At 29.0% G+C, this 18,616-nt stretch overlaps 1 protein-coding gene across 1 annotated transcript in view; it reads left to right on the forward strand.

The window, feature by feature from the left end:
* Positions 1-18,370, forward strand: part of LOC111702983 (hemicentin-2) — a 41,966-nt gene extending 23,596 nt beyond the window's left edge. Inside the window, exons 17-31 of the mRNA XM_023474811.1 lie at positions 1,017-1,065; positions 1,584-1,673; positions 1,905-1,970; positions 2,555-2,646; positions 4,928-5,045; positions 5,357-5,428; positions 6,758-6,864; positions 7,434-7,661; positions 10,413-10,472; positions 11,692-11,756; positions 14,675-14,769; positions 15,091-15,163; positions 16,161-16,225; positions 17,322-17,353; positions 17,831-18,370. Of these exons, the coding sequence (XP_023330579.1) occupies positions 1,017-1,065; positions 1,584-1,673; positions 1,905-1,970; positions 2,555-2,646; positions 4,928-5,045; positions 5,357-5,428; positions 6,758-6,864; positions 7,434-7,661; positions 10,413-10,472; positions 11,692-11,756; positions 14,675-14,769; positions 15,091-15,163; positions 16,161-16,220 (1,175 nt within the window). The 3' untranslated portion in view covers positions 16,221-16,225; positions 17,322-17,353; positions 17,831-18,370. The remainder of the gene's footprint in view (positions 1-1,016; positions 1,066-1,583; positions 1,674-1,904; positions 1,971-2,554; positions 2,647-4,927; positions 5,046-5,356; positions 5,429-6,757; positions 6,865-7,433; positions 7,662-10,412; positions 10,473-11,691; positions 11,757-14,674; positions 14,770-15,090; positions 15,164-16,160; positions 16,226-17,321; positions 17,354-17,830) is intronic.
* Positions 18,371-18,616: the final 246 nt, after the last annotated feature.

An 18,616-nucleotide genomic window follows, 5' to 3' on the forward strand; every position in this document is an offset into this window, starting at 1 on the left:
TATGGAGAGGGATTTATTTTGTTTTAGACTCCTGCTGATTGTTATTTTATTATTTAGAGAATTATTGTTGGAAATTGATCACAATTTAGGTCAATCTGCTTTTTGACACAAATAAGAAAAATAACAAAATTCATTTTCAAATCTGCGAAAATAAATATTTTTTTTTTGCATCTGGAGAATCAAAGGATTGTCCATTGACAGGAAATAAAGTATAAATACATATTTCTTATTCTCTTTATATATTTTCCTTTCGTGATAGTAAATTGCTAACTTAAAGATTTTTGAATATATCAATTATATATTCTACCGTCTAACCAGAATATCAAGTGAATGCAAAATTTTTAAATTATTTCTTTAATTATTTATAAGGTTCATATGTTTAAAAATGTTCATCTTGATTTTGTTTGTATACCAATCCATTTTTCTTTAAAACGGCTGGATGCTTTACCGATCAAACCTTAACTTTTGATGTCAATACTTATCTTTGAAAATGAAATACTTAAAAAATAAAAATTTGAAGTTTATATGATTCAAACATAAATAGTTTATTATTCGCTCTGAAGCTATATTCGATTCAAACATTCCATGAATTCTCTATTGTTTGTTTTGAATCAAACTCACATTTTCTATTCCTATACCTTGTTAATTTGATTGAGAAATCTGTGGTAATTCAGCTTCACTTATTGTTCTAGTATAACGCAATGTTTAACATCAAAGGTCAAAGATATTAGGAATAGAAAATTAGTGTTTGAGGCAAACCAAGACCGAATCATATTGTTTAAATTAGTGTTTGAGGCAAACCAAGGCCAACCAAGACCAAATCATATTGTTTAAATTAGTGTTTGAGGCAAACCAAGGCCAACCAAGACCAAATCATATTGTTTAAATTTTCTCATAAAACACTCTTTTATAAATTAGGAAAACAAGAAATTGTATCCTAAATTCGAAAATTAGGAAATTATTTTGAAAAAAATGAAAAATCTATTTTATTAAAAATAAAAAAAATTTTGTTACAGATGCTCCATATTGTAAACAAGATCAGCAATTAGTTTATGGAGTTGCCAGGTCAGTATTCTACTATTTTTATCTTGAAAAATTACATTAAACAATTTTCCGTGTATATATACGCATGCATTTTATAAACCTGTGTGTTTATGGTAAGGAGAAGAACTTCTGTTTTTCTGATTTTTTAATGGGTTTTTAAATTACATCTTAATAACTTTACATGTTATGGATTAACAAAAATAGAAAGGAAGAAAGTATAAATTAACTGGCTAAGTCGCAATTTTCATTATTTTAAAATCAGGTTCAAACAGAATGTTACTTTGCATAGTGCGCACTTAAATGCATTTTGTAAAGAAGTTTTGCCCTTTCAATTCCCATACTATTATCGTATCTTTCCTTTTCTAAATAAAGAAACATCTAAAAGTGCATTTTTCCGATTTATTCTGCATTCTAAAACATAGATATATTTTTTCTTCCTATTTAAAGAAAAAAAACTTAAATCTATGTACTTCTATTGAAAGCGGGGATGTAAAATTTGAAATGATGTTAGGAGCCCATCTAAATTTTATTCTGATTAGGTTTGAGAAGACGACAATATCCTGTGAGGTTGTTAGTAATCCTGGATCCGGGATCAGCTTTCACTGGGCATTCAACACTAGCACTAACAGGTAGAGACAAACTCAAGAAGATAAACCAGAAACCAAAGGAAATGAGTCTTTGCCACAAACTCTCATGTTCTAATCACTCAGACTCACATTTTTGAATTAAAAACTTTTTTATTGAGATACATTTATTTACTTATAATGCATAAATCAAAGATCTGTGAAATTAGATTGTAATAGATTAGGAATAGAAAATTAGTTTTTGGATTGCATAATCATAAAGTTTGTTATATTTAGGATTAGTATAGACCAGAGTAAAGTAAAGGTGGATGGTTCTATATCCACAATAGAATACACACCAAGGTAAGAATCTACAGGGATATCCAGAAATAATGAAACCTTATTTTAAAAACAACTGTACACATAGATTCAGTCTGCTTTAAAAAGGCTCATCAATTTTTTTAGACAAGGTCGATTTTGAAGTGTCGCCCTTTAAGTGCCATTTATGCTTTTCTGTTCCCCTTAACATGTAAATTTTAGCACTTGTGTTAGCTTTGCATTTGTTTTATGAAGTAATTTGAAAATTTCTCATAGAATTTTGCTTGATAGTTCGACACCTTTAAATCACAGTGTGTACAGAAAACATTTCACTTTTTGGTTCCCTACTACAGCATATAATTAATTATATCGACAAATTATATAATGATACTTTATACAAGGCATACGACATAATTCAACCTTCAGATCGTTATATTATTCCAGATATTAAAGCCTTAAACATTTTATTGTTTTCACAATTTAAATGCTCTGTTCTTCTGATTTTAATTGTTCATTATCAATTTTTTCGTGATTTATCAGATTCATTAGATTTATTATTTATCAATCATTAATAAATAGTTTTTTTAAACTATTTTTAATTGTTTATTAAAAACTTGATTTATTTTCAGAACTGAGTTGGATTACGGTAGTATGATTTGTTGGGGGATAAACTCTATTGGTGTACAACAAAACCCCTGTATCTTCCATCTTATACCTGCAGGTACATCATATATGTACTCAACATCTTCCATCTTATACCTGCAGGTACATATATGTACTCAACATCTTCCATCTTATACCTGCAGGTACATATATGTACTCAACATCTGCCATCTTATACCTGCAGGTACTTATATGTACTCAACAATTTGCTTCTTCTTACCAATGTGTATAGAGCCCTAAGGTGTGTGTGTGACTCGGCAAATTCCGACACTTGTTTTTTTATATATAAAACTAGCAATTAACTGAAGAACAGTTAAGTGCATCCTTCCCCATGTGGAACAAGGAATCATCTTTTTAGCAGATTGTATATAAAACATCTTGGTAAAATTGTAATTTATGGACCCCAAAAATTTTGAATTTAGGTTTTTTCGAGTTGCAAATTGCAATTCATGTTCATGTTTTATGAAAATGACAAATTTTAACAAGAATTTTACGACGGTTTGGCCATTTTTCAAAGAGAACTGATTTCAAAATAGTAAAATTATAATTTACAAGCTTTTACAACTTTTTAAAAGATCAAACTAAAACAGTTTTTCCATGTTTTATGTATCTTAGAGTCCAAAAACCGAAAAAGTGACACTACTTAATAAACCTTATGCTTTTAAATTGTTAAACAATGAATATATTTCAGTTTTTAAAATATTTCGAGATTGCAAATGATGAAGATTTGATGTAATTTTGTAAAATTCCTAATATTGCAAATATTGACAGCGTCAGCAGAAACAAGTTATTTCAAAGAAATCTGCATTATCTATTTTACACCCGCAGCACCCAAAATATGAGCTAGGAATTTTTATTTTGGATTTCCAGGAATTCAGCATCTAAAATTGATATCCAGGACAAACATTAAAAGACGTCGGGTACAAGAGCTATGTAGAGACACTATAAAAAATGTCAAGCTCTTTCGAAATTCGCGAATGAAAATCATTCATGTAAAATCTTTAAAAATAGATTATTACGTGTTCTTTTTATATATTACTAAATTATACTCTGTTGTTTTTAAAACAGAGGAATCCTATAATCAACAGATCATTCAAATTGCAATCATTCCTTTCTTCTTTAAACAATGTATAATTCTAAGAAGTGAGGGGGGGGGGAGCTAGGTGTAGATGATTAAAGCAAGTGGTCAGGAACTATATAGTCAAAGTATTATTATCAAGTTTAAGATCAGACGCCATTTTTTCAAGGCCAGTTCAATTTTGCAATTATTAGAACAAACGCGTTTTGATTTTAACACTAGACGGGGGCGGGGCACCAAAAGCCTAAATTTCACCTTCCTCAGTTCTGTATGGTTAATTGTTTTTATGTTTTTATCATTTTTGCTTTTATTGACATTATAGTTTCTGTTTTGAAAAAAAATTTAAAAGAAGTTTATGTAAAATTTCTGAACCAATAAAAAGATACTAAACTGAAGTTGAATGCAAGGTAAACCTTATTAAAGAATTTTGATCAAAGTGACCATTAAATAAAAGTATATTGATCAGGGCGACCATTAAATAAAAGTATATTGATCAGGGCGACCATTAAATGAAATTATATTGATCAGGGCGACAATAAAATGAAAGCATATTGATCAGGGCGACCATTAAATAAAAGCATACGACCATTAAATAAAAGTATATTAATCAGGGCGACCATTAAATAAAAGTATATTGATCAGGGCGACCATTAAATGAAAGTGTATTGATCAGGGCGACCATTAAATAAAGTATATTGATCAGGGCGACCATTAAATAAAGCATATTGATCAGGGCGACCATTAAATAAAGTATATTGATCAGGGCGACCATTAAATGAAAGAATATTGATCAGGAAACCATTAAATAAAAGTGTATTAATCAGGAAACCATTAAATAAAAGTGTATTAATCAGGAAACCATTAAATGAAAGTGTATTGATCAGGGCGACCATTAAATGAAATTATATTGATCAGGGCGACCATTAAATGAAAGTATATTGATCAGGAAACCATTAAATGAAAGTGTATTGATCAGGAAACCATTAAATGAAAGTGTATTGATCAGGAATATTGATCAGGGCGACCATTAAATAAAAGTATATTAATCAGGGCGACCATTAAAGGAAAGAATATTGATCAGGAAACCATTAAATAAAAGTGTATTAATCAGGAAACCATTAAATAAAAGTGTATTGATCAGGGAACCATTAAATGAAAGTATATTGATCAGGAAACCATTAAATAAAAGTATATTGATCAGGAAACCATTAAATGAAAGTATATTGATCAGGAAACCATTAAATGAAAGTATATTGATCAGGGAGACCAGATCCTCTTCACAACTGCTCTGTACACAGTCAGACCTTGTCTTCTATGGTGGTCACGTGTGGCCATGGATTTGATGGCGGACTGCCACAACTTTATCAGCTGATTGTCAGGAACACGCCATTTTCATGTCATTAAAGGGACTGTCAACATAATTTAAATTGATTTTCCATTTAAAAGAATTGATTTCCCTAACCCAAGATCCTAGATATACACAACAATTGGTTTGATCTTGATATTTTCCATTTTATTTCTCAATTTTGTCAATTTCCTTCCTAGTCTACGCAGTATAAATAAGAAAGTCACTTTGAAAAATAAACTGCAAAAAATCTTATCAAAATCAGCCATAAAAAATTTTAAAAGGTTTTAAATTTAATTTTAAAAATATATTTCATTTTGATCAAAATGGCTTCATATTGATTAGAACTGGAAACTCCCATGCACTGGTTCAGAACATTACTTCATCAAAACCATATTTCTTGATTCAAGATCTAAGGCATCAATCAAAAAAAAGTTCTAGAAACCCAATAGATGTTTAAAAAGCATATAAAATAAAATAAATTTCTAACAGTTTTACAAATGGGGTCGTTTCAGTAAGCATTTAAATTTGTTCGTTTTCAAAATTAGCGTTCATTTTCCATCTATTTCGCTCGGTTTCTATCTGAGCAATCATTCAATTACATCTTTTTTTTCGTTAACAAACTATAATCCTTTTTTCAAATATTTGTTTGAAAAAATAATTCGCTAGAAATAATCGTTTATTAAAAATCCCATTGCTTCCTCATAATTTTGTTTCAACAAATCTTTGTTCAGTAAAAACGATAGTGTTTTAGTTTGTTAGAAAAATTATTTATTCCATAAAAATGTGATTGCTTTTTCGTTCGTAAGAACTATTAGCGTTTTTATCGATTAATAAAATGCAAACGATCGTTTTTTATTTTTCTCGATCGTTTTGTAAAAATATTGCTACTTTGTTTTTCTGAAAGATCCATACGTTGATATATCCTTCGTTTATTTTTATGAACGACACCATCGTTCAGAAAAAAGTTCATTTGTAATGAGATTTATTAGTTAATTGATTTTTGGCCTACGTTTTTACATTTGTTTGATTATAGCAAACGAATAAAGTTTGTCGAAATCATTTCAAAATTACAAAAAAATATTTTGAAAACACGAATATGTTATAAATGTAAAAATGTGTAAGATATTATAAACGTTCTTCATAATTTTGAACAAAATATTTCTAATTTTGGAATATTTTTTTTTTCGTATTTTAAACAACATATTAGGGTTTCTTCAAACTGTCTCTGCTCTGATTATAAAATATTCTTTCATCATTTCACTGAGAAACAATTTTAATTTTACTTATCAAGTTAGGTGGGGCTGAAGACCCTTTAAACTTTAGTTTCCTCCGTTTAATGACGTTAAATGGAATATGAAGACATGGACATTAAAATAAATTATGCTTCCAAGTTTCTGTTTTATAGTTCACAAAATGTTCATATGGAAAGTGTGAGAGAAATATATTTAATGGATTGTTTTTATGATAATGATTTTTAGAAAACTCAACTTTTTTTTGCTTTTTTTCCTCTTAAAATTTAAATTTAAATTTAGCAATATTCATGAGAATTATTCCTTTTTTCCTATATTGTGTGTCACATTTTCATTAAATTAAAAATCAAAACAAGCTTTAAGTTTGTTCTGACCTTTTCATGTTTCTAATTTGTAGTTTTCACTCATTTAAAATAAAAAACTATTAATATTAAATTCAAATAAAGATTATTTTTCTTCAAATTAATTTTAAAATGATTGATGATTCTTGCAGTCCTGGAGAAGGGTATATTGTAACAGTTTACTCCAAGAATAATAAAGGCAGGAGTGAACCAATGACTCTTCATGCATTTACACTTCGTGATGAACCCAGGCATATAGGTAAATATTTATGCAACAATCTACCAAACACATATGATTTCCAGTTTTTACCTTAACGTTTTTCGAAATGGCATAGAAAAATAAAGATTACATAATTCATATTTATTTCCTGTGTATTTATCAAAAAGGTAGGTTAGGTAGTCTTAAGTTTAAAAAACGGAAACTTCAAATCTTTGAAAAAACTTTCTTAAAGAAACTTAGTTCTTACCACAAACCCAAATTTTAAAATTCCTATATCTTTGGAACCGAATGGTATAAAATCTATATATTTAAAGCTGAAACAATTTGATCTAACAGAATTCATAGTTTGAAATATTAAAGGTTTACTACATCGTCTTACAAAGATATGGAAATAAAAAAATCAGAAATTGTGAAAAGAAGTCGTTTCCTATATAAACATTATTTTGTGGTAATAATTAGGCGATGTTTCATTATGTCGACTACTTTCGATAAATCTAGCCTTGAAAATGGACTCATTTCTATTTCTAAAAAATTCGAGCATAGCTTATATTCAAATTAGCTATCAATCTTTTTAAAAATATTCAGATAATAATATTCAACAATTCCAGTTGCTGATCCAAGCAGGCAGCCAGGAAACATGACGATGACCCCAGTTCTAGGAATCCTAATTGCTATTGCAAGCGGCATAGGGCTGGTAGCAATCTGTATAATAGTTGTGATGCGTCTGAAATATACTCATGGATATCAGAATGCATCACATCCCGGTTATCCTGAAACCCATATACAGCTCAATAAACCAGTTCTCAACAATCCAGATGTTATTCCAGCAGATAAAGGTAAATATAATCTTGGCATTTGTAACAAAGTTCGCAACTATGCAAATTGATCAAATATTCCAACAGAGAAGAGCAATGCATCTTTTCAAGCTGATAAAAGAGATATTTAATACAACTAATCTAGCTGATTAAAGCTGATAAAAGAGATATTTAATACAACTAATCCAGCTGATTAAAGCTGATAAAAGAGATATTTAATACAACTAATCCAGCTGATTAAAGCTGATAAAAAAGATATTTAATACAACTAATCTAGCTGATTAAAGTATTGTAACGATTTCAGCTGATTAAAGTAATGAACATTTTTTGAGCTGATATAATGATTAAAATTATTCCAACTACTTTTGTGCAACTATTCCAGCAATAATCCAACTTATCCAGCCGATAAAAATAATCCAACTTATCCAGCCAATAAAAATAATCCAACTTATCCAGCCGATAAAAATAATCCAACTTATCCAGCCAATAAAAATAATCCAACTTATCCAGCCGATAAAAATAATCCAACTTATCCAGTCAATAAAAATAATGCAACTTATCCAGCCGATAAAAATAATCCAACTTATCCAGCCGATAAAAATAATCCAACTTATCCAGCCGATAAAAATAATCCAACTTATCCAGCCAATAAAAATAATGCAACTTATCCAGCCGATAAAAATAATGCAACTTATCCAGCCGATAAAAATAATCCAACTTATCCAGCCGATAAAAATAATCCAACTTATCCAGCCGATAAAAGCAATGCAACTTATCGAGCTTATATAAGTTATGCAACGTATCGAGCTGATAAAGTAATTTAACTAATACTGCGGACAAAAGTAATGCAATTTATCCAGCGGATAAAAGTATCTCAACTAATCCAGTGATAAAAGTAATGCAACTTATCCAGCTGTTAAAAGTATCTTAACGAATCCAGTGATAAAAGTAATGCAACTTTTCCAGCTGAAAAAAAGTAATTTAATTATTCCAGCTGATAAAAGTAAAGCAACTTACCAAGCTGATAAAAGTAATTAAATTCTAATCCAGCTAATAAAAGTAATGCAACTTACCCAGCTGATAAAAGTAATTAAATTCTAATCCAGCCAGCTGACATAAGTAATTCAACTAATACTGTGGAGAAAAATAATGCTGCTTATTAAAGCTGATTAGATTATGCCACTATTCAAGCTGATAAGAAGAAATGCAACTGTTCAGCTGATAAAAGTCATGCAACTATTTAAGTTGAGAAGAACAACTCAACTATTTAAGCTGATAAAAGTAATTCAATCATATAAGGTTAATATGATATTAAAGTCTATTACATGTTATTTAAGTTATTTTAAAAGAAAGAAAAAAATAAGTATTTAATGTTTTCTATATGTTACCATTCACTTTTTCCCTTTCGAAAAATTCTTTTGAGGACAAAATAAATCTATAAAATTTATAATCTTTTTTTTCGAATTGGAAACCTATGGGTGAACAAGAACTTGTTTAAAACCGCGAAAAGACCTACAGGGTGTTTCAAAAACATATGAAGTGAGACAAAAAATTGAGATCGTCTTTGATAATAAAAATATAGACAGTTCGTTGATGATATTTTGATACAAATAGTTAGCATAAACGATCTCACAGTCGTTAAAGACACCCACGTTTATTAACATGTGTTTCAGAACTATATTTGAGCTGATTTCCTTTAATTATATAATTTAGATTTGTTCAAGTCTTTCATACACATATATTTCTGCTTTCCGTAATTTATCTTTTATTTTGGTTAATTTCTCATTAATTATTGACATGTTTTGTTCCGCGTAAAAGGACTGTATGACATTGTTTCAAGTTACTCTTCTTACACAGAGTAGCATATATATACCATATAAAATGTTACCCATAAATCATTTGTGTCATCAAGATAAATAAGATTTCCATTGTTAGTTTGTAACTTAGAAAATTTTCTGATGCAGAAACAATGGAGGAAATGTTAAAATAAAATAGTATTCAAGCAGCGACGATATCTTCCCCATTATTGAACTTCTACTTTACCGTTGTGAATCCATTATATTCACCCCTCTTTAAATATAAGATCACCTGAAATTACGTCTTCAGTCCCTTTAGGCTGAACTAATAATAGCAATTTATAACTTGGCAAAATATATAGAAGCTGTTTTGTATAGAAATAGTTAATTTTTATTCACGAAGCAAAATTTTAGCAATTTTTCTTTTCAAGTGAAAACTTTCTGATTAAAATTAAGCAAACTTTTAAAACTTAACTTTGAATATAATCTAATCAATACTTTAAAACAAATTGGACTATTTTTTTCAAAAGTTTGTGGCAAAGAGTCAATTCCTTTGGAAGATTTTATTAAATGAAATTTAAAATATCAAAACAAAAATTTCGTTTTCTTTATCAATCAAAAACACACGAAACAAATATATGTGAATATTTTAGATGACATTTTGATCTAATTTTAGTTCTGCTGATAACCACTAAAAATAAATTAAATTAAATTAAATCAAATTATTTATTTATGACGTCATACATAATACATTACAACTATTCTTAAGACAGTTTCAAGAAAATATTATTTCAGAAATAATGCATTGTTGTTTCCAGCACTTAATATAAATCTTGCGAATATAGCATAAAAAGTTTGTCAATGAGTTATAATTTTTAACTTTTATTGAAAACATTTAAAAATATTTGTGATAAAAAAAATATATTTTGTAGTGCCAAGGCAAGACATTTTTTAAATGCTAAATATTTTCATTTAGAATATGCCGAGGAAGAGGCAGCTTTCCAGAGTTTTCATGAGACTAAATACGCCACTATAGGTAAACCAGAGTTATATTAAAGAGTTTTCTTGAGAGTAATGTTATAGTCGTTTTTGATCTTACTGAAGTTGTCATGTATTTTGTTTATTCAGACAACTTAATTGTCAAGAAGTAATAAAAAAATTAGAAAATAAATTTACAAAATATTTTTTAAAAAGATGGTTCTAAAGTAAATTATCATTTTTTATCAAAAAGGATGCAAAGAAAAACAGATTTAGTTTGAGCAGTGCATAATAGAAGAGAACCTCAGAGACACCTACTGGAGAAAAACGGAACTTGATAATTAAGTGAAGAAGTCCTGAGAATTTCTCAGGAATTTCCGGAGAAATAAGAAATAGAACAAATATTTGGTAATGTTTACAGGAAGAAATAGAACAAATATTTGGTAATGTATACAGGAAGAAATAGGACACATATTTGGTAATATTTGCAGGAAGAAATAGAACAAATATTTGGTAATGTTTACAGGAAGAAATAGAACAATATTTGGTAATATTTACAGGGAGAAGTAGAACAAATATTTGGTAATATTTACAGGGAGAAATAGAACACATATTTGGTATTATTTACAGAGAGAAATAGAACAAATACTTGGTAATATTTACAGGGATAGAACAATATTTCCTAATGTTTACAGGGAGAAATAGAACAAATATTTAGTAATGTTTACAGGAAGTAATAGAACAAATATTTCCTAATGTTTACAGGGAGAAATAGAACAAATATTTGGTAATGTTTACAGGGAGAAATAGAACAAATATTTGGTAATATTTGCAGGGAGAAATAGAACAAATATTTGGTATTATTTACAGGGAGAAATAGAACAAATATTTCCTAATGTTTACAGAGAGAAATAGAACAAATATTTGGTAATATTTACAGGGAGAAATAGAACAAATATTTGGTAATATTTACAGGGATAGAACAATATTTGGTAATGTTTGCAGGGAGAAATAGAACAGATATTTGGTAATATTTACAGGGATAGAACAATATTTGGTAATGTTTACAGGGAGAAATAGAACAATATTTGGTAATATTTACAGGGAGAAATAGAACAATATTTGGTAATGTTTACAGGGAGAAATAGAACAAATATTTGGTAATGTGTACAGGGAGAAATAGAACAATATTTGGTAATGTTTGCAGGGAGAAATAGAACAAATATTTGGTAATATTTACAGGGAGAAATAGAACAAATATTTGGTAATATTTACAGGGAGAAATAGAACAGATGTTGAGAACGACCGCGGGCGAGGAATCAGGCACAACCTTTCTAGATTGGTAAGCTATATATAGTGTTTTATAAAGTTTTGCTTTTCAATCATCAATTTTTAAGACCGGGCTTAGTTTTTGTTGTTTCCAGTCCTTTGTTTGACCTTGCACACCTCCATTTTCTTGGTAGCCCTGGATAACACGATTCTGTCAACTTCCAACCTACTTTTTCTTCGTATCCTAAAAAATGTCTAAAATTTTTTTCACGTCGAAAAAACATCAAAAACATCCCGATTCGAGGAAAGTTTGAAGAGTAGCCTGGAATCTGCATGGATATATTTTCAGGACTGTGCCGCACATGTAAGTCTACATTTCAGAACAACAAAGCACGTGGTTAGAGCTTTAGTATTAAATAAATAATTAACAAAGTTCTCTTCCACTAGAGCTCGCAACTGTACCATGTAAACCTTTGATTTGGGAGCTTTGTGAAATTAGCTTTAAGCCTGATATAAGCCTTCAGCAGAAGTAGTTAATTACTTACATTTGTGTCTTCTTAATATTTAGCTGTTTCAAGTATAACTGCTGAAAAATGTAGGATTTGATTTCTAAAACGCTCATTTAAAGCGTGCAAATACTGGTATGATTTTTCCAACTAATAAAATGTCTCCCGTTTTTATTTGACAAAAAGCTAAATGTCAGAAAAACAAATTCGTTTAGTCACATTTCACACAAATCTGTCCCTTTGGTAAAAGTAAATTCAACCTATATGAAGCATAAAGTCTGACCGCGTCAACCCTGTTGCACCGGCTAGTTTGTCCATAGAGCTAGGTACAGTACAACTGGGACCGGAAAGGTTGACCCAGCTCGGAAATTGAACTGTACTACGGCTGCCTGTGATTTGGACAACTTTGCTTATAATGTCCTGTACGATCAGAGTATTAATTATGTTTGGGTGTATGTTTAATTGTGGGCAATGAACTTATTTACATTGATTTGCCCCAAATATTAAGTTTATAAATTCTTCGTTTATTTTAGGCTAAGTAGTGTTCCAAAACTAAACTATACGCAAACCAGTTTGAATTATATGATTTGATTAATCTTAATAGGATTAGTCAAATTAGCCTATGTTCAATACTAGAACAATGTTCAAATAAAGTCTTATATAAATAAATTTAAAAGCGATATTCTCCTATACTTATATAATATTACCACAGCCGCTATTAAGTGTCTTAGATTTGTAAAATTTATTCATGTCAACTTGAATTTTATATTTGAAACTACATAAATCGAGTTCTGTCATAACTTGAAATATTTCTCAAATACCAGCGGAAGGAAGGTAGACATTTTCTTTTCCTTGGATTAGCATTTCCTACCAGAATATATTTTAGAGATTCTCAATTTTCAGAATATAAAAGGAAGACTTGCAGTTTTTCTTTAAAAGATATTTTAAATAGGCTTCACAAAGATTTCTTTTTAATAAGAAAAGTCGAAAAAGTAATAAACAAAGAGAAATATCAAATGAGTCGTTCTGAAACCCAGAAATGATGTGGGAAAAAGTTTACAGAAAACACATTTGGATACTTTAAATTAAGAATTTTCCTGAATGAATGAAGGTTCCTTTCATCCTGTTTAGAAAACTTAAGTTATATAGTTTTACTAGTAGATCTGGCAGAAATCATAGTTGAAAACACCTAAGGATTACAACATCATGTTGTTTAGCTACATAAACTTGAAATGCAGAGATTATGACGAGCAATCATAAGTTCCTTTGCGTTTACTCAAGTTCCCTTTGGTCCTTAAACTGAAAACTCTAAATGATGTGTTGACAATTTTACTTTTCATTTGATGGAACTTAACTTATTTGAGAGAATTTGAGTTACTTTGACAAGTTGACACGATAATAATAATTAGTTCTTCATGAAAAATACTTTTTTACTGGGTTTATCATATTCAGAGAGAAAAATCAGCTAGTTTAGTTTGCCTGCAAAAATAAAACTTTTTCGGCATGATATGTGATACAAAGTTCTATTTGATAAATGAAAGTAATTGAAAATTTAGGGAAATTAAAAGTTTAAACTTTTGAAAATTTTTGCCTTACGCAAAAATTAATAAAATTTTTGTAAAATAACTCTTTTAACCCTATGAAGACTTAATCTAGATAAAGATCGGGGGGGCATTCTGCGCACCCCCCAGTCCATAACGAACAGACATTTTAAACATTAACAAAAATTCCGTAAACAAAGGAAAGACTTGTTCCGTTATTTGTTTGTTTACTAAATGCTCAAATCGATAACGTAAACAACAGCTATATTTAAGGGACTGTAAGTGTAATTTCAAGTAAATTTTCATGCAAAATTGTCAATGCACGATTTACAACGGTAAACTTAAACCCTTTGACTTATCAAGGTGATCGGACTTATTTTCAGTAATAATCGAAAACGCTTTTCTTTAACAAATTTTATTGTAAAATATTGAGTAATGTCATTAGACAAAAGTACTGCACATCAGCTGTGTTAATTTCACACTCTACTGAGCTTACCCCTCGTTTTACTGGAATTCAAGTGGTTTTCAAGAGATTTAAACAACGATCTCTCTTTACTCAAACGTATAAAAGGTGTAAGTTCGGCATTGCTTGCGTTAATTGTTTTTAACAAACCAATTTTTAAAACCAACCCTCCAGAATGGACAATTCGGGAGTGTTTCTAAGATTGCATTTGCGCTCTTGCTGATTAATTATACACTGGAAAAAGTCTCTTAGGTTTCAAATAAATCCTGACACATTTCTCTAAAGTACTGCACTCTCACCACATCCACCATGTCTAGAGCCGGTCACTCCCTTTAAGAGAAATGCCTAACCCGGTTTCCCTTTTCTTATTAAATGAACACTTAAATTTGTATCTATTTTTTATTTCAATTTAGTATGAATTTACAGAAACCACGTTTTTGCTTTACATTTACTTTTTTTAAGTTCATTGCTTTTTTTATAGAGTCAAGAGGTAACCTACGCTGAACTAACTTTACCACGTGGGAAAGGATACACACAGATGCACAGATTGGATGACTCAGGCGTCACTTATGCAAGGTATTGTAAAAAAATATGTTTTAAAATATATAATAGAAATGTTTATTAATAATAGATAAAACCTTTTTTTTTATAAGGATATACTTTTTATGAGGAAAAGTATGAGAAGCTCTTTTCAAACCCCATTTTAGAAATCCTAGAATTAAAGAAATATATATGGTATCTTTCAAGGTTGTATATCTTTTGACTGTGTGTGTTTCATGACTGGATACATTTGGTCAATTTACAGTTGGCCAAGTTACATTTTGGGCAATCTTACATTTCGTCAACTAATACATTTGGTTAATCTATATTGCATAATATAACAATATGACTATTTAGTGTAAACTGTAATTCTCCGTCTACTCTGCAAGGCTGTCCGTCTCCTCTTCCAGAAGACCTCCGTGCTCCTTTGGTAGGATTTCATATTTTGGTCTCAATAAAAATTTACATTTTGTATCACTAAATAGTTTAAATTATATCAGTATTATTCTTAAAGATGTCAGTCAGAACTTAAAATTATGCTTTTTCAATTATTATTATTTTTAATCATTTTCTTTTTTCTTATAGTATTTTAGCTTTATTTATATTTTTAGCACTGTATTTAATAGTTTTTTATAGTTTTTATTATTCGAATATTAAAAATTGCTCTAAAAGTTAGGATTTAAATACATATTTGACCAAAAAAAAACGATAACTTTAATTAATTATCATTTTTCACTCTAATATTTCTGACTTTTGAAATAAAAGACCTTGAATTCGGCTAAATCAAATTGCATCAGATCTATACACCAACAGTTTGCGAAGACATGATAAAAGTTGAAAGCAAGTGATTAGTCACTTTTCTTTGATAAATATTAACCCATTTTTTTGTTACAATGTATAGCTAACTCCTTTCTTTTTATTAAGACATACTTTATGAAAGAAACTTTAAATAGTTGTTAATTTGAAAATCTTTTTCATGTCAACAAGAAAAAGCAAAAACCTTTATTCAATGTAGACGAAATTACTATTAAAATTGACTTTACAACACTATTTTAATCTTTAAAATTCAGAAAATTGTATTCCAACTTTACTTTTTGTTGTTGTACTTTAGTTCAATACAACATTTGGCATTCACGTTTTTACTTTTAGAGTTTAATATTTTCACTGAGGTTTGTTTGAAAACAAAACAAGGAAAACGTTTCTCTGTACTATGTATATTGGGGATTACAAAAATAAAAAAATAAAATTGTTAGAAATGAAATTGGTGAAAGATCAAAATTTCAATCAATATTTATTTAGTATTTTAGATAGTCATTTCAAATATAATCTTTTTTTTTCATAAAATATATTTCATTAGAATTTGTTTTATTTTTCTTTATTCCTCTAAACTATAGGTTCTATTTTCTAGTTTATTAACTAAAATCTAGGAACCCTTAAGGAGAACTGTAGTTTGGACCAATCCACTGGACCAAGAGAGTACTGTTTAGTCCAGGGATGCATGGACAGATTAAACTATTAGTTTATTTAATTATCATTTATTAGAAGCGGGCATTGTTGTGCTTTTTTATATTCAACCAGGCAGTTAGTAGAATAATCGCGGAAGAGAGTCGAAATATCGGAATTGTTCGAATTTTTTCCCTGAGATATTACCGTTAGATATTTTTTCGCATTTTTTTAATGTTCAACTGAAGAATCCAAATCTGATAAACTATGTTAAAAAGGAAAATTGGATTAATACAAAAGATTGGCTTTTCTCAATTTTCCCCAACCCCCTCACCCCAGTATCTTTTTTATCGAATACTTATTTTAAAGTAAGTCTTTATCATATATTTTACAGTTCTGGGAAAGCCAAAGTCATGATTAATGAATTTATTTTAAAATCTAAAAGTCTTGTTTGCATTCACTGATGCTCTCTATTTCACCTACTTTCTACATCTTTCAATTCTTTTTATAGTTTAGAAAAACAAGTAGAGTTGTTTGTAGATATTTTTCACTAATTTATAAATCATAACAATAGCTGGCCTTTTATTTCGGCAAAATACTGATAAAAAATCATTCATTTTAAATTTTACAAGGAATGTTTTGCACAGGAATTCGCAAAATATGTGTGTTCATTGAATCGGTAAGGGTGCAACAGGAAAATAAAAAATGCTTAGGACATTTTCTGATGCTATTAATTTTTCACATTAAAACATTCACATCATAGTTGAGTCAGAATAGGATGGTAAACAACAATTTACAATTCTTTTTAAATGTTTTTTATGTTAATTACAAATCTGCAAGCAATTTTATCTCCTACAGTTCAATAAGAAATATCCTGTTTATGAAGTTTGACTAATTTAAATTTTTAAATTTTATACTTAAAAATTTGCCATTGCTAGTCGATTGTCTCATTAAAATGGTAAATGTCCCCCCCCCCTACGGTCGTTTCAGAGGTTTTAACGTTTATTGAATACAAAAAAAACATCAAAGACACAAGTTATATATCTATTGAAACATTTTCTATAATTCTGATTGAAGAATTCTCGAAAAATGTGAATTTAGCGAATTTTTTGCATGTTCAAGTCTGCCATGGGTCTGTATTTCAGTTGATTGCTTGTAAATCGTCTGTGATAATCAGGTTAAAGACACCGAAACTTATAAAGGACATGATCACTTGCCTCAAACTCGAATTTTCTAATCAAAGCAAAGGAATTGACTATTTGCAACAAACTCTGATTTTCTAATCCCTATATCTTTGGATTCCAACGTCGTAAACCTTTGAAATTTCAAACTATGACTTTTGTTAGATCAAAAAATATAAGTTTGAGATATCAAAGGTTTACGACATTGGGTTCCAAAGATATTGGGATTAGAAAATCAGAGTTTGTGGCAAAGAGTCAATTCCTTTGCAACTTAAAGATGTAAAATTTTGATAATTCAAACTTTGATATTTAATCAACCAGTTTTTCAGGTTTGAATACCAAATTAGGAAATTTGTGTTTGAGGCAAGTAGTCGGTTCCTTTTTCTAATCTTTAGAAATTTAGATTTCATAGATTATTAATTTTGCATGCGTAATTCCAACACACTTGATTATTGTTAATTTTTGTATTTAAGGTTGGTGACTCAGAACTTTGATTGAGGAAGCAAGAATCATGTAAAAATATTTATGCCAAAATGTTTTTCTGATCATTTTTAAATAAATAAAATGTAAATCTTTGAAAAATGAATGTCAAAGTGAAAATGAACATTCTTCATAGAGACGTTTATACATTAACATTGAACAATGTTGTATAGGATGTTTATACATGAACATTAAACAATGTTTTATTGAAAGTTCCGAACGCTTCCAAGGGCTTTGATCGTTAAATATAAGTTAATTTACAAATGACTTGAAAATAACTTAAACTTGTCCGATTCTATGTTAAGATTTTTAGTTCATTCAAAAGTTCCCAATTTTAACTGATAATTTTAAATTTTATCATTTTTCACTTTCTACCGAAGAATTGATTTAGACTTGTAAATATGTATATGTGTCAAATATACTCAACTCACAACTCCTCGTTCTTTTATTTATAAGAATAAAAATGTTTTATTATTTTTTAATAACTTTACCAAAATTAAGTAATGTAAACTCTAAAGAATAGAAATAAATGTCATAATGTGTTTTTGCTATTATTTTTAGACAAGTACAGTTCTTTGCACCAATTTGGCCTTAAACGGAAATTTCTATTAATGTATTTCAGTCAACATGCTATTTAATGTTATTCTGACCTTTTATTCACATTGTATATTTAAATGTTATAGAATAAGTTATGAAATTTACATAATCTCATTACATGATCTAACTTATTAATACAACACTCGGGTTTTGCCGGTCCAAATGATGAAAGATTTGATCAT

Source organism: Eurytemora carolleeae, unplaced genomic scaffold (assembly GCF_000591075.1).
Source record: "Eurytemora carolleeae unplaced genomic scaffold, Eaff_2.0 scaffold474, whole genome shotgun sequence".
In the NCBI taxonomy this organism is placed as follows: domain Eukaryota; kingdom Metazoa; phylum Arthropoda; class Copepoda; order Calanoida; family Temoridae; genus Eurytemora; species Eurytemora carolleeae.